We start from the raw sequence: 15,059 nt of genomic DNA on the forward strand, positions 1-15,059 counted from the left end.
TGTATTTTATTAAATTAGAATGTTAAGTTACTAATTTAATTATATATTCTGATCTGAAAAGCCTAAATGTAAACAAAATTATTAATAGAAAAGAATGGAATTCTCTGGATCTCCGGAGATGGCCATGTTTGCGAAATGGTTTGTTCCAGAAAATTCATACAAGTATGAAATAGAACAAATTGGAACATGATATCTGACGAGATGGTTCTAGAATGTCCAAAAGATATAAATACCCGTGATTTGGATTCAAGATGGCAGTTTTTAGCAGTTTTATCATGAAAGTTAGTTAGAAGATAGATACATTTACTTAGTGAAGTCAATTGTTCAGAAGTTTTTAGAAGTTTTTAGTCAGAAGTCAGGCCAGTTTATTATGAAAGTTAAGTAGACACATTTAGTGAAGTAATATTGTTCAGAATTTTCAAGAAGTCAGTCAGAAAAGTTTAGTAAGAAATATGAAAGTTAGTTGGAGTCAGTGAATCAGATTAAAAAAAAAAAGTATATTGGAAGAAATTAAATTACATTATGGTTGGAGATTAGTATAAATCAACTTATAATAATTGGATATTGCTATTTTGAAAAGAAGAATAAATATAAATGCTGTTTGCTGGTTTGGTTGGTGGTGTAGAAATGCTGGTGAAGAAAACTATATCTTAAATTGGTAGAAGCTGATAATTGAAAAAAGTAATTTCACAAAAACAAGGATAACCGAAGTACGAAGACTTTCAGTGGTGATTAGAATATATATAGTGGAAAACAGTTCATTTAGGCATTCAGTGAAAGAAAGGTACAAAATTTTGTTAATATAATTTAGTTAATGTCATAACAATTTCAATTTTGAAGATAGTTTGTTTAAATTTTAGATTGTCTATAGAATTTAATTAGTTTTATAAGAATATCAGTTTAAAGATAGTTTATTTTAAATTTACATTGATTAGGTTAGATATATATGTGTGTTTCATAATAGTTATAATAAAGATAATTTAAAAAAGTACTTACAAGCTAATTCTTTGAGAACCGCGATAAAAACCCTATATATTATAATATTAAAAATACTCATTGCTCATCATTCAAACAAAAAACACATCATAACAATATATATATATATATATACATATATATATATATATATATATATATATGTATATATATATATATATATATATATATATATATATTGTATAATATATATATTTACAAATAATATAGCAGTACACAATACATGAACCGGTATTTATAACGATAATCAAAACAGGTACTACAAGTAATTTTTGTTTAATGGCATTTACTGATATATTGATTCAAAATTAAATTCACAATCCGCTCTTCCATTATTGGTTTAAACTGAAAATGGGAAGGTAATTGAATTAACTAATTATTTTCGATATGATATCGGTATAGGATAAAATATTATATTATAGATATAATAATTTTATTTTCACATGCAGTATTTGATATTAATCAAACAATTGTGAAAATTAATTAAGCAATTAACTTATTATAGAATATATTGCCGAAATTTATCAGTTTTGGCAACATTTCTACTTTGTAGTGATGTATCGTTTATTCATATATCGTTTATTATTAATTAAACAAGGGAAGAACTTTTTAATATGCAAGTTCTAATAGAGAGTGCCAAGGATTTGAACTACGATGTATTTGTATATTTCATCGATTTTGAGAAGACATTTATTCTAAATAATATTATTCTAAAGCTATTTTTTGTGGCACCTTAAAGCAATTACTATTTTTATTGGGAATAAGTCACAATTTAAGTTTAAAATAAGTTTATTGACGTTTCAATTTCCACTTCGGAAATCTTTCTCTATTTCTAAAGAAAAATTTCCGAAGTGGAAATTGAAACGTCAATAAACTTATTTTAAACTTAAATTGTTTCTTATTCCCAATAAAAATAGTAATTGACAGTTGAAAAGTTACCACACGAAAAACTAATCGATATTCTAAAAGCAACAGGACTCGATGATCAGAATATAAGTCCAATCTCAAACTTACATCTTCAACAAAAAGCAACAGTGCGATTTGAAAATGAACTGTCCGAGATCTTCACAGTCGGAAGAGGAATTCGGCAGGGTTGCATACTGTTACCACAACTATTTAACATAAACTAATATGTTAGCCCATCAGCCTAAAACTAAATCATAAAAAGACAAAAATAATGAGCATTAGTGAGCACACTACACAAATGTCCAGATTAAAATAATCCATACACCATTAGAAAGAGTGAAGAAAATAATATGTTACTTGGGTTGCAATATTAAGGATATCTCGGATCATAGCTACGAAGTAAAAACTCATTGAAAAAGTAAGAATCTCTTTTAACGGTCTTGGGACAATTCTCTGCAACTTTCTTTAGGTGATATACAAGCATACGAATACACTTATAAGAATTCTTAGATGTTAAGTCTTTAGTGTCTTCCTCTACGTAATAGAGAGCTGAAGTCTCACAGAAGATGCCATAAAACGGTTAGAGGTATTTGAAATGTGGTACTACCCACGTATAATAAGGGTCTCATTTATACAATAAGTGCAGGTCATGTGGTCAAACCAGATGAAGACGGAGTGCTAAAGACACTCTGAGAGATTTTTTTAAGAGACCAGATTGTAGAAGATCAGTAGGCCAGAAAATGATAGAAGGATAATGTTAAGGCCGATTTATCAAGGATTGGGGTGCAACAATGAGAAATAGAAGCTCAAGATTGTAGAATATAGAGAGCTATAGTGAATGCGGCGAAGATTCACCCAAGTTATAAAGTCAGTCAAGAAAAAGAAGAAGACTTCTACAGTTGATTCTAGGCAAGAGTGAGGGCAAGAGAGACTCTGGACACAGACGTATATCCTGGCAGGACAATATTAGGAAATAGACTGGTCTAACGACAACTCATCTATTTTGAGCTGCTGTAAATAGAATAAGATGCGTTGATGTATTCGCGAATATCATAAGAAGATAGGCACCTTTAGAAAAAAAAGTTTATTAAAACGGCAGAATACCAATAATTTTTTGTTTTTAAAACTAGATTTTTTCAATTTTATTTTCGACTGACCATTAAATTATTTAGATTATTTAGACTGTTAGATCTAACAGTTTCTACTTTAATAAATTCAGCCAACGATATCGCTACCAATAATTCTCCGAAATAGACATATAATGTTTTATTCAATATGCCAGTCCTTTTTAAGTTGTTAGTTTTTCATATCCTATCTTTTAAATATAGTCTGAAGTTCTAAATTAGTCTCGACTAGAAAATGCGATTTGGCTTCATTTAAGGCAACATGTACCTGCCTCATTTGTATAAAAAAATTCATAATGCAGACAAATCCTGATAAAACTTAAATTACACATATGACATCCACGTCAAAGCTAGTGTATGATTTTGTATTTTTAATTGTATACTGAAAATTTATATCATAAATATAAACTTATATTCCCTAAGCATATATATACCTGGAGATTAAACCTAGTAATCCTAAAGAAATTGCTAAGGAAATAAAAGAGAATATCGACCCCAAAAAAACTCCAAGATTCGATCAAATTCCATGCGAAATATTAAAACAATTACTAAAAAAACCATCACTAAGCTTACATACCTATTTATTGCATCATAATATAACATGTAATCAATGATCGAAAGAATCGCACATCGGAATAGGAGAGGCGAACATTTTAGAGCCAAAAACATCGTGTACTGCCTGTATGTATTTCGGCATCGTAGGCGTGTCCATGAACCCAAGAAGAAAAATATTTAGGCTTCATCTATTCTATTGCACAGCTGTAATAATAAACTACCGGACCACTGCGCAAATTACCTTGAAATAACTCCTCATGGATATCGCACCTTTATAGTCTAACATTCTGGTTTCATACCCAGTACATGGGATATTGGTTTTTTGCAGTGTTCAAATGTCATTCCATAACGATATTGTAGAGGATCCGATGTAACAAAGACCTTCACCGATCTGTTTAATGGATAAAAATTATTTGATAGATAATTGAGTTTGTTAAAAATTATAAAAAACAAGAGGTGACCGATATAATTTTGTACAGACTATAATTAATTAATAATTAAAAAATTACTCTTTTTTATAAATTTTACTAGTACCTAAGTAGTTTCTTCTCTAAGTTTAACAAAAAAAATTAACACTAACGGTAAGTACAAAATATGAATACTCAGCCACAGCATGAGGACAAAAATATTATTAATGTGAAAGAAAATATTGGAGTAACTTATAAAGATAATACTTCACACTCTGCAAAAAAAAAACAAAATTTAAAAGGGCACAAAAAACTTGGATAGTATTATAAACAGAATAAAAGAAACCCTGAATACATTTTATGATCCAATTGATCAGCAACAGTTGTTTAATATTTCGACAGGCAAAGCTACATCTAAAAAAGTTGCCGATTTCCTGCTGAACGTCAAAGAAACTGACATTCAACAAAAATTAGAGTTTATTTCAAATTACTCTTCAATTCCTGGAAGATTTGAGAAACCTATAAAACATAACAAAATCATCAATTTTACTTCTCAAGACATAACAAAAGTTCTCTTGACTAAAGATAAAAATAAGAAGGTGATGAAAATGGAACGAGACATCTTTGGATGACTTCTTGCAATTAGCATTCAAAAGAAAATTAATCTAGAACATTGCTTAACTTTTTCACTCGCACCCATGCCTCCTGCACTTTTTTCATGAATTGGTGAAATGTTGAAAACTCCTAAAGCACCATTTGTGAAAACTTTGAAAGCGAATACTGAAATGGTTCAGCCCACATATATAAACGTAGAACTAATTAATGGCTTTTATTACTTACACCTTATTGGTAACTCTATGACACAAACACTTGAATAAATTGCAGAACATTGATAATAAAAAATGGTTCAACAAATGCTGTAGAAATTCATTTAATATTTGACCACTATTTGTTACACTCAATCAAAGATTCTGAACGTCAAGCTCAAAGGGAATTCGATTTTCTATATAAAATTTCAAGACCTCAACAAGTTAGACCTAAAGATTTTTTGCAAAGCCTTAAAGAGGCACTGCTACGCTTTTTGGCTGATTATTGAGGTAGTAAAAATTTGCTTACATTATCCAAAACAAACAAATATTTTTAACCGTTCATCATCAGTGCTATTCAAGCTTACAATAATTACATTTAAAAAAAAAACTGAAGAACCTGATTTTACATGTTTTCTCGAAGAAGTGAATACGCCGATTCTTTTTCACTCTCATTAAATTGCACCTGCATCAAGAATTTTAATTAGAGCTTCAGATACTAATGTTTTGGTAATTTTGCTGGAAATATGTACAAAAATTTTACAATTCGCCATTTGGCTAGCCTTTTCAGGAACTAAAAAGTTACATGACCAACACCGTGATTGCATAAACTGCATAGATTTGGCGCTGAAGTTGGGTTCAAAATGATGTCAAAGTTTATAGTATTTAGTATTTTTACAGCGTTTTATAATAAAGAAAAAAGTGGATCATTCAAAATATTTTATCAGAATGAAAGGTATCAAACCTATCAGAATAAAAGGTATTAAACCGTTTTTATAACGTTAACTGATGGAGCCAACATATTCATTGAAGAAAAAATGAATGTTGTTCAAAAGTTTACTGCGAAAATGTATACCGTGAATAACTGCAACAGAGCAAATGTTGCAAGAAATCACATTTTTATGAAAATTTATGTTGCAAAAGAAGACAACGAACAGTTTAAAAAAAAATAAATGTTTTGACTACAGTAGTATACCACCATGCTGAAAATCTTTACAACAAAAAAATTGAAGAACTATTTTTGTTAATTCCATGTGGCTAAATTCAATAGAGTCGGAATGTAAAAACCTCCAGCCTGAAAACTGTGGTTGGCATTTAAAACCAACAGGATTTATTGGTGACCAAACGCCTTTGAAAGTGCAAGACATTCTCAAAATGACAGAAGCTGATGGCGAATATAGCGAAGGAATAATGAAAATTTTAGTTCCCAGGGATCAGAAGTAGAATAAAAATTTCTCGAATTGGAATCAATATTTTACACATGTAATATTTGTATTTATGGTTTAGAATAATAAAATTTTTGTACCTACTGAATAAAATATTTTCAAAGTCATTTTTTAATTATTAATTAATTATAGTCTGGACAAAATTATTTCGGACATCTCTTATTTTGATAATTTTTAACATACTAACTTACCTATCAAATAATTTTTATCCATTAAACAGATCGGTGGAGGTCTTTGTAATATCGGATCTTAGACTAATACCTGTTCAAATATTCCCGATAGCTTGCTGCTGAGGAAAGGTTCGAGCAAATAGAAATGGTGCTCTAAAAGGTAAAATGGGATATTGTGGGTATTAGTAAAATAAAAAAAAAATGGAAAAATCTAACTACACTTTAATCAAGCAAATTGTGATATAAAAGGGAAGAAGAATCATCCAAGGGAGGTATAACTTTTTTTAGTCACAGCATTGTCAACATCATATCTATAAATCAAATTTCCGTCAGAGTAGCCTGCTTAAATATGAAATTAAGCACGAGCTACACTTTAAGGATAATATAGGTTTAAGTCTCCACAAAGCAACACAAAGACGATGAAATAAAAACGTTTTGAAATAATACCTCACTTAATAAAGACCTTGGCAACCCTTATTAATATGCGATAAACAAAATATAAATTAAGAAAAAATTAATCTCTACCAAATTAAAAAAAAAATCACATAAAATGGACATAGGAAAACTCATAAGGAGGAACAAAAAACGAAACCGATTTTTTCATCACGAACAAAAAAGTGATATTTAAAGACGTTAATGTAGCAAAACAGTTCATTACCATTAGTGATTACAGATTAATAATCACTAATCTGACAATATCGGTTGATAAAAAAAAGCTTTAACTGATAAAGATGAAACATCCATAAAGATAGCCAAAAACTATTATATATTGAAGAATTTGAGCAATATGTTTACAATATATTGGAGAGTGCAACATCAACTACCAACATAAATACATGAAAACAAACGATAGTTGAGACATTAATTACAACAGTACTCCAGTCATCAGAGACGAAAATGCCACTGAACCTCTATTTCTTTTACTCCCGGGCTTCCTCCTAAAACACCCCTTGTAAGGGGGTAAAAACGCAAAAAAAAATCTATTTACCAATAATCTCTGCGCCGTAAAAAAAATGTTTTAAATAAAAAATTTAGCAGATATAATTTTAAACAACAATTGTTTATTAGCACTTTTTGTGTACAATGAACCGTTCTCTCACACACAACGCTTGAAGCAACCGTCAATTTTGAACGTCAGTTACACGTGCGAAATCAATGTTCAATAAAATTTGTATTAGCTCGACGGTAAAAATTCGATATCTTTTGATTTAAGTGTCCTATCGACAAAAATCAATATGGTTTTTAATGGTAAAGAGTTCAGCTTTCGTATGCAATTTTTGTATTTTGTTGCAAGTAAACTCAGATTTTATAAAGGTGTTAAATAAATAAACGTTGCACGATTTTTGCCATTCTTTATGATTTTCATGAGATCAATACAATATATCCCTTTTATTGACTGGCCACTATGGAGTTTCGATTACTAGAGCCTAAACTTCAAAACTTATAACATGAAATTTTAGTTTTGAGTTTTGGCAACAAATGTAAGGCAAAAAATATGCTTAAAAAACGCTGGATTTAAACTTTCACATAATAAATAATCTAAAACGCTTAAAACTCTTTTTTTTTCAATTACACTAGTACGTTTTTCAAAAGAACCAAACTTCTGCTATAAACTGCCTGCAAAACCGTCTTCTTGTTGGAGTCATTTCCGGTGACGTGCGATCGTTTCTAATGGAAAACATTAATTTTTTTTTAGTTTTTATTTACATTTCAAATGCCTTATATTTGTTGCCATAGCTTAAAATTGAAATTTCATGTCATGGGTATTAATGATTGATCTCTAAATATAAAAATTTTACTACGAATGGTTAATGAAAGTGATGAATTTTATTGATCTGATGAGAATCGTAAAAAATGGCAAAAGTCACGCCACGTTTATTTATTTAACACCTTTATAAAAACTGAGTTAATTCTCGGTAAAACACGGAAACTGGATACGAAAGATCCATTCATTACCTTTAAAACGCATCTTGATTTTTGTCGATAGAATACTTGGATCAAAAGATATCGAATTTTTACCGTCGAGCTGATTTTAATGAAATAAAATTTGATTGAACTTTGATTTCGCGCGTGTAACTGACATTTAAAATCGACGGTAGCTTCAAGCCTTGTTTCTTAGAGAACGATTCATTCTGCCCAAAAAGTACTACTAAACATTTTTATTTAAAATTATCTCAGCTACAGTTTTTATATGAAATATTTTTTTTCTGCGGCGTACAGATTCTTAGTAAATCAATTTTTTTGTCCCCCTACGAGGGAGGTTTTAGGGGGAAACCGGGGAGTAAAAGTGGTAAACTTTTTTGCATTTTTGGGGTCTCAAAATTAATATTCTCGGCCAAATTCAGCTTGTTCGTATGATTTTTAGGGGTTTACTCTCTGATGACTTGACTAAGGCTTAAACCCAAAAATATTACCCAATAAATAGGGAAGATAAGAAATTGAGCCAAATTCCTAACCTTATTAAATAAAGACGAGAAATAAAAAAAGGATAACAATGTAAGCATAGAAGCTATCAAAGAAATAAATATGAAAATTTAAAAAGGATTTAGACTACATAAAAGGAAAATCAAACAAATAATAGAGGACAATAAAAGCTGAAAATTCATAGAAAACGGAAAAATTTAAATCAACAAAAACAGAACTGTACTTACACTATGTGTAGATAAAATAATGACAAAAGCATAAAGAACGGAGGACAAAAAGTTCTTAAAAAAATTTAAACTATTTTTCAACTCCTACCTTCACAATACCAATAAACCATCATAATTAAATATCGCCACAATGATTTTACTTCATAAAAAGGAAAACAAGATACATTTAGAAAATTATCGACCTAGTAGTCTTGTAAGCCATCCCTACAAATTTTTTACCAGAATAATATTTACAAAGAACGGAAAAAAATTGGAGATCTACAGTCAGAATTTCGAAAAAGTTATGGAACCAATTACCATCTACAAATCATGAAAATTCAAATAGAGAAAACATTGAAATAAAAGACACCTCTGAAAGTGTATGATAAATGAATTCTACCAGTACTGATATAAAGAGTAGAAATATACCCTAACAAAAGCTAAAGCCACTAAACTAAGAGTAATACAGAGAAGAATAAAAATTATATGCTGGTAATAACTCCAAGAGATCAAGTTAAAAGATATATCAAGTTGGAAGAATATCGAGACCTAAAATGGATGTGGGCAAGACACATAGCGAAAATGACAGACGGTCGACGGACAAAGAGGCTATTGGAATGAGGAGCACGTGACTACAAACGAAGCGTCGGATGACAACCAGAACGATAAACCTGAAGACTTAAGAAAATGAATAAAAATTGGATGACTGCCCCAGCGGCGCATAATAGATTAGTTGAAAATAAGAGAGTGGCCTTTTCAATTCGAATTTTAGAATATTTGAGAATTGAACAGAAACAATTGTAGAACACCATTGTTCTACACGTGTTTCGAGTTACTTAAATTTTGTTGTTGTGTTTGGCCGTTATAGTAACAATATTTGCCTGACTACACTAGCAGCGGCATCTATACAAAGCAACAAGAAGTCGGGAGAGCCATCTTCGATAGCGAATTAGGCACCTAATAACTCACTTGCCATTGTCAAGTCAAGTAGTAACACCTCTTGCTAGTGCTTGAAGTACCATGACTAACCGCTTCGTGTATTCTTTATTTACAAATTTTTATTTACAATTTTTCGATACTCTTCAGTAGTTTTCTAGGTTTTCAATTTAATCTTAACACTTTTACTATACTATAGTTTTCTTCAGATTTAGGATGTTAATTAGAGGTTGCCTAATAAGTAATTGTCGTTATCGGCATTCTATTTTCTGTAATTTTGTACGTTTTTTAATACATTTATATTTCCTTTTTACTAAGGTTTTTACTCTGTATTTTTTAGAAACGCTCTTGGCTTTAAGATTTTTAGACAATATATTATGATAATTATAATAAAAATTGCATACACTTCTCTTAAATCTCATAGTTTAGTTTTGTGAGCAAAATTGCAAATATTTGGCATACAATTCTCAATATCTGTGCCAAACATTGATAGTGACACCGTACAGTCTGTACGGTCTGTAAAGCGATAGTGTACATTAAATTGCAATTTAAATTTCTGGCAAGAACTTTAGTTTGTATATGCTCTACTTGTGCTCTGGATGATGTTTATTTTATGTATTAGAAATGGATTAAAAAATCATACCGCGACTAAAATCAGGGCATTTTATATCCCAAGCGCACAGTTCCCACTTACACAGTGAAAACTAAATGAAATGAGGCATGTAGTGTAATAAACAGGTTAAAAGGAAACTTTAAGGTAATTTCTGTAATACCGCTGAAAGACCAAATATAATGTATTGTGCAGAATTTTAAGTAGTTAAAAAGAATAAAGGAAAAGGAAAGCATGTTACAGAAACCAGAATGATTAGATTGATAAGTGGTGTAAACAAAAAAGAATAAAATTACGAACGTTTTATTAGGGCAAGTGTAAGTGCGGAAATAGTTGATGCTAAAATGAGAGAATATAGGTTTTAAACGTATAAAACGTTTGGCATACCTTTCCTCAGGTAGCTGTAGCTTCCTCCGTGGCTGTTGTTAGTTGTTGCCCTGTAAATCAAAAGTATATCATAAATGCATTGCTCCTGTAGTGATCATTTTCCCAAGTCAATGTTCTCTTATCCTAACTTGGCTGCACCGTACTGATGACGACCACACTGGCAGATCCAGAAATTTTTGTCGGGAGGGGGATCATGGTCCTTGAGGGTGATTTTGATATAGGATTTAGATTTTTGCACCTTTGCGATTGATATAATTTATGCCTCATGTAAGGGAACCATTTTCTCAATAATTATTTTAAGCGATATATTAAACCAATAAGAAGTTATTAAAACTCAAATACCCTACAAGTACAAAGAAGGATACAACATTAAGGGGTCTTAAACTTAAAAAAAAAAATAATTTAAACCCACATTCTCTATGACAGTAAAATCAAGTGTACAAGACAAAGTTAAGTAATTTAAATGCAATAACTCAATGTACGTGTAAACATTAATGAATGTAATAAACATTCCTAATAAACTCTATCTTATCGTTCTATATCCGATGTCAATTTGTAAAAACATGTATTTATTCCTTATTGCTATATGGAGTGGAAACATGAACTCTCGGAATTACAAGTATGAGGCGTATAAAAGCCTTTGAAATGTGTATTTTTCGAAGAATGCTAAAGATTTCGTGGACAGAGTACGTGACCAACAACGAGGTGCTGAGGAGAATGAGGACTGAAAGAGAAGTCCTAAATATTGTAAACAATAGTACATATTTACAGAGGAGAAAAATATAACACTTTACGACTCATAATGGAAGAGAAAGTAGAAGGAAAAAGAGGTCCAGGAAGAAGAAAATGCTCCTGGCTGAAGAATGTAAGACACCGGACAGGCATGGACACACATTTGATATTAAGAACACTTCAAGATAGAGAGCAATTTGCTGTAGTTATAGCTTTCTTCTTCTTCAACCTGTATTCGTCCACTGCTGGACATAGGCCTCTTCCATTTGCTTCGATTGATTTCTACTCTTGGCAATTCTCATCCACTGCTTGCTCACGACTTGTTTGATATAATCTGCCCACCTCTTCTGTGGTCTGCCTACTTCTCGCCTGTTCCCTCTTGGTCTCCAGTTTGTTAATCTCTGTATCCATTTTTCGGGATTATCTCGGGCAATTTTTTTTTGGGTCACAGATCTTTTTTGCAGTTGATGTTATGGCATTCGTTAATTTTTGTGTTATTTCATTTATATCTTTCGTGTTGAATACTGGTAGAGGTCCTAGTCTCTTTTTAGTTCACTTTGATACTCCTCTTGATTCATCTCGAGTGCTTCTATGTTTGGTAATTTATCCTGTGTTAATAATTTTCTTCTATCGAATTTCGTATTTACTTCTATTCGCACCCTAACTAATCAATGATCACTACCAGTGTTGACAGAATTTAATACAGTGACACCTTTAGCAATGCTTTTGAAGTTAGAGAGTATAAAGTCAATTTAATTTTGTACTTTTTAAGCAGAATAGTTTTTCTTTGCTGAGAAAATTTGCGAGCATATCTCCCTTGTGATTTCTACTTACCAGTCCAAAATTTGCAATATATTCGTTGTCGTTGCTATTTTCGTTCTTTCCTATTTTAGCGCTGAAATATCCCGTAATTATTACGTAATATGTTTTCTCTAAGTTTCTGGCTCTTGTAATGTCTTCATAAAGTTGTTCTACCTCTTCATCATCTGCAGAAGAAGTTGGTGCATAATAGTGAATTATTTGAATGCTGCATCTACGATTTAGTTTTCAAAAAGAGGCCTGCTCGTGTTTTTGGAGGAAGAGTTTGCTGGTATGCTGACATGTGGACACTTAGAACGGAGAAGGCTTTGATTGGTAGCCTAACATAATCAACAAGGGGGAGCTGTTCTGATCGAAAGAAGACATCGTCGTGTGTGAGTTAAAAGGTCAGTCAAAAATTTTTATGACATAATTTTTTTTGTATGTTTCAAATAAAAGACTCTATACTATCAGAAGAACAAAAATTATCGCTATTTACGATACCATCAAGTTTATAAAAGTTTTTTTTACTTCAAAGGATAATTATAAATATGGCGTAATAAATTTAAAAGGTTTCTTTTTATAATATACAGAATTGTTTGTACAAAAACATATGAACAAAAATTGTAATATTTAAAAATTTTCATATTATTTCTTTTGCTAATAAAATATATTTGTATTTGTATATTTATGTTATTTCTATTTATTTCCTTTCCTTATTTTATCCCGAGAAAAAACAATTAAGAGATACTTGAAACCACGAGAAAATATAAGTATAACCTAAGCTGATTTATTATTTTTATAAAATGGCACCCTGAGATTGTTTCTTTTATATGATTTGCGACACTTAGATAATTAATTAAATAATTAATTAAAGTAATTAAATAAATAAAGAGTTAAATAAAAAGTAAGAAAAGGCAGATGATAATAATATATATGTTACACTTGAAATTTCCGCGGGAGTTATATGTGCTTTCTGTGGTTTTCCGGGTTTGACTCCGCGTTGAATAACTTTGGTTTTGAAAAAACCATTATTTTGACGACGTTTTGGCAAGGTCGCACTTGCCATTGTCAAGTCAGGTAGTAGCGTTTCTTAATGATGTTAACTTTAAGTTATAGCTAGAGTTTAAGTTGATGTTAGCTTCAAGAATATCTTATCTAGTATTAAATTAGGATAAAACTAACTTGCTTATCGATCAGATAGCAATAACCATGACACCCCTGCTGGAGTTTTACTAATAAAAAAACATGTTTTTATTCAAACTTTCACGTTCGAGACGTAAAGCAAAGCGGAATATCAAATATTCTTAATTAAGGATGAAAATCACTTTTCATACTGTAAGGAGATCCATATACTATAATATTATGTACATACATATTAAGGTTGATGTCTTTTTTGACCCGTCCGGCTCTGAGTTTTATATTTATTATATATTTTAAAGATGTATTTTTATATGTATAATATAAAATAATTTTTAAGTTACCTTGTTTTACAGTAATCGTTGAAGTTGTTCCTCCAGGAGAAGAAAGCAAAATCGGGCTCTGAACTGGCGTAACCGTTAGGGGTATGTGTAAAGGTGTCAATTGTTGGGGTGGTGGTGAACCATTGGTCGTGGAACCAACAGAACTAGGATCACTAAATCCTTGAGTATCTTCAGGAGTGTCGAAAAAACATAAATTGAATTCGGAACCCGCCTCAAAGCTAATATCCTGCTGATTAATTTTTTCAGAGGTGGGAGAACTACCCAAGTTACCGCTTAACGATTGATCTATTTTAAAAACGTCCATTTTACCGGGCGGAAGGGAGCATGAAGTCTGAAAAATACATTGAACATTTTTCGCAAATCATTTCAACAGTGTATGTTAGTAAAAGAAGAAATGTGTTATAGTTCGAAGCAGTTGTTAGCTAAAGATTTGTGAATATTTGTTAAAAATATTTTAATGTTAATATTATTTATAGTTAATAAAGTAACTGAAAAGTTTATTTTAAATAAATTCAGTTGCCTTGTTTTGTTTTTTATTTAAGATCAAGAATTTCACATATTTCTACAAGAACAAGAAGCTGTAACCATAATGGCATAAATATTGAACAAAGTATTAACAGTAAATTATATTTTAGATCCTCCTCCTCATTTCTTGTCCCCATTGGCTGCGATACTAGTGATTTTCTTATCAAAGTCTTCATATGGTCCGTCCATCGTGTAGATCTTGTTTTTCGTCTTCGGCTTTCTACCATTCCTCCTATTACCAATAGTTCCCTAGTCCAAATTCTTGTGGCAATGTGGCCTAAGTAACTTTGGTATGCTCGATTTACTTTTTTCAATAGCCTCTCTTTTATATGAAGCTCTTCCTCAATTGACAGGTTGGTTCTCTGTTTCATCCAGGACATGCATAGAATTCTTCTATAGAACCACATTTCAAAAGCTTTTCACTTCTATAGATTTTTTTTAAGAATCCATGTTTCAGCTGCGTATGTAGCAATTGAAAACATAAGGGCATAACCTAATCTTAGCATTCCTTGTTTTGGTTCGGTCTTTCTATATTTTAATTAATTTAGCTGTTGCGGTTCGGTTACTAGTCTACGCTTGATCTTCTGAGGAGCTATCGCCATTGTTGGATCAGGGATCTTAAGTATACAAATCTGTCTACTACTTAGAAATTTGCCACTTGATGTATGTGCAGTAAATTATTATTTGCCCTTTCTACAATCATTTGTTTTTGTGGTGTTGATCTATAGTTAATTATTTGCTTATCCGGCTTAGCTGTTCGGTGATGG

At 31.0% G+C, this 15,059-nt stretch overlaps 1 protein-coding gene across 2 annotated transcripts in view; it reads right to left on the minus strand.

Annotated features, from left to right (window-relative positions):
• Positions 1-15,059, minus strand: part of Eip78C (Ecdysone-induced protein 78C) — a 150,357-nt gene that overhangs the window by 69,103 nt on the left and 66,195 nt on the right. For both annotated transcript variants that reach the window (XM_072540433.1, XM_072540432.1), the window contains exon 2: positions 13,768-14,098. In XM_072540433.1, coding sequence (XP_072396534.1) covers positions 13,768-14,071 — 304 coding nt within the window. In that variant the 5' untranslated portion in view covers positions 14,072-14,098. The remainder of the gene's footprint in view (positions 1-13,767; positions 14,099-15,059) is intronic.

Source organism: Diabrotica undecimpunctata, chromosome 8 (assembly GCF_040954645.1).
Source record: "Diabrotica undecimpunctata isolate CICGRU chromosome 8, icDiaUnde3, whole genome shotgun sequence".
Taxonomy (NCBI): domain Eukaryota; kingdom Metazoa; phylum Arthropoda; class Insecta; order Coleoptera; family Chrysomelidae; genus Diabrotica; species Diabrotica undecimpunctata.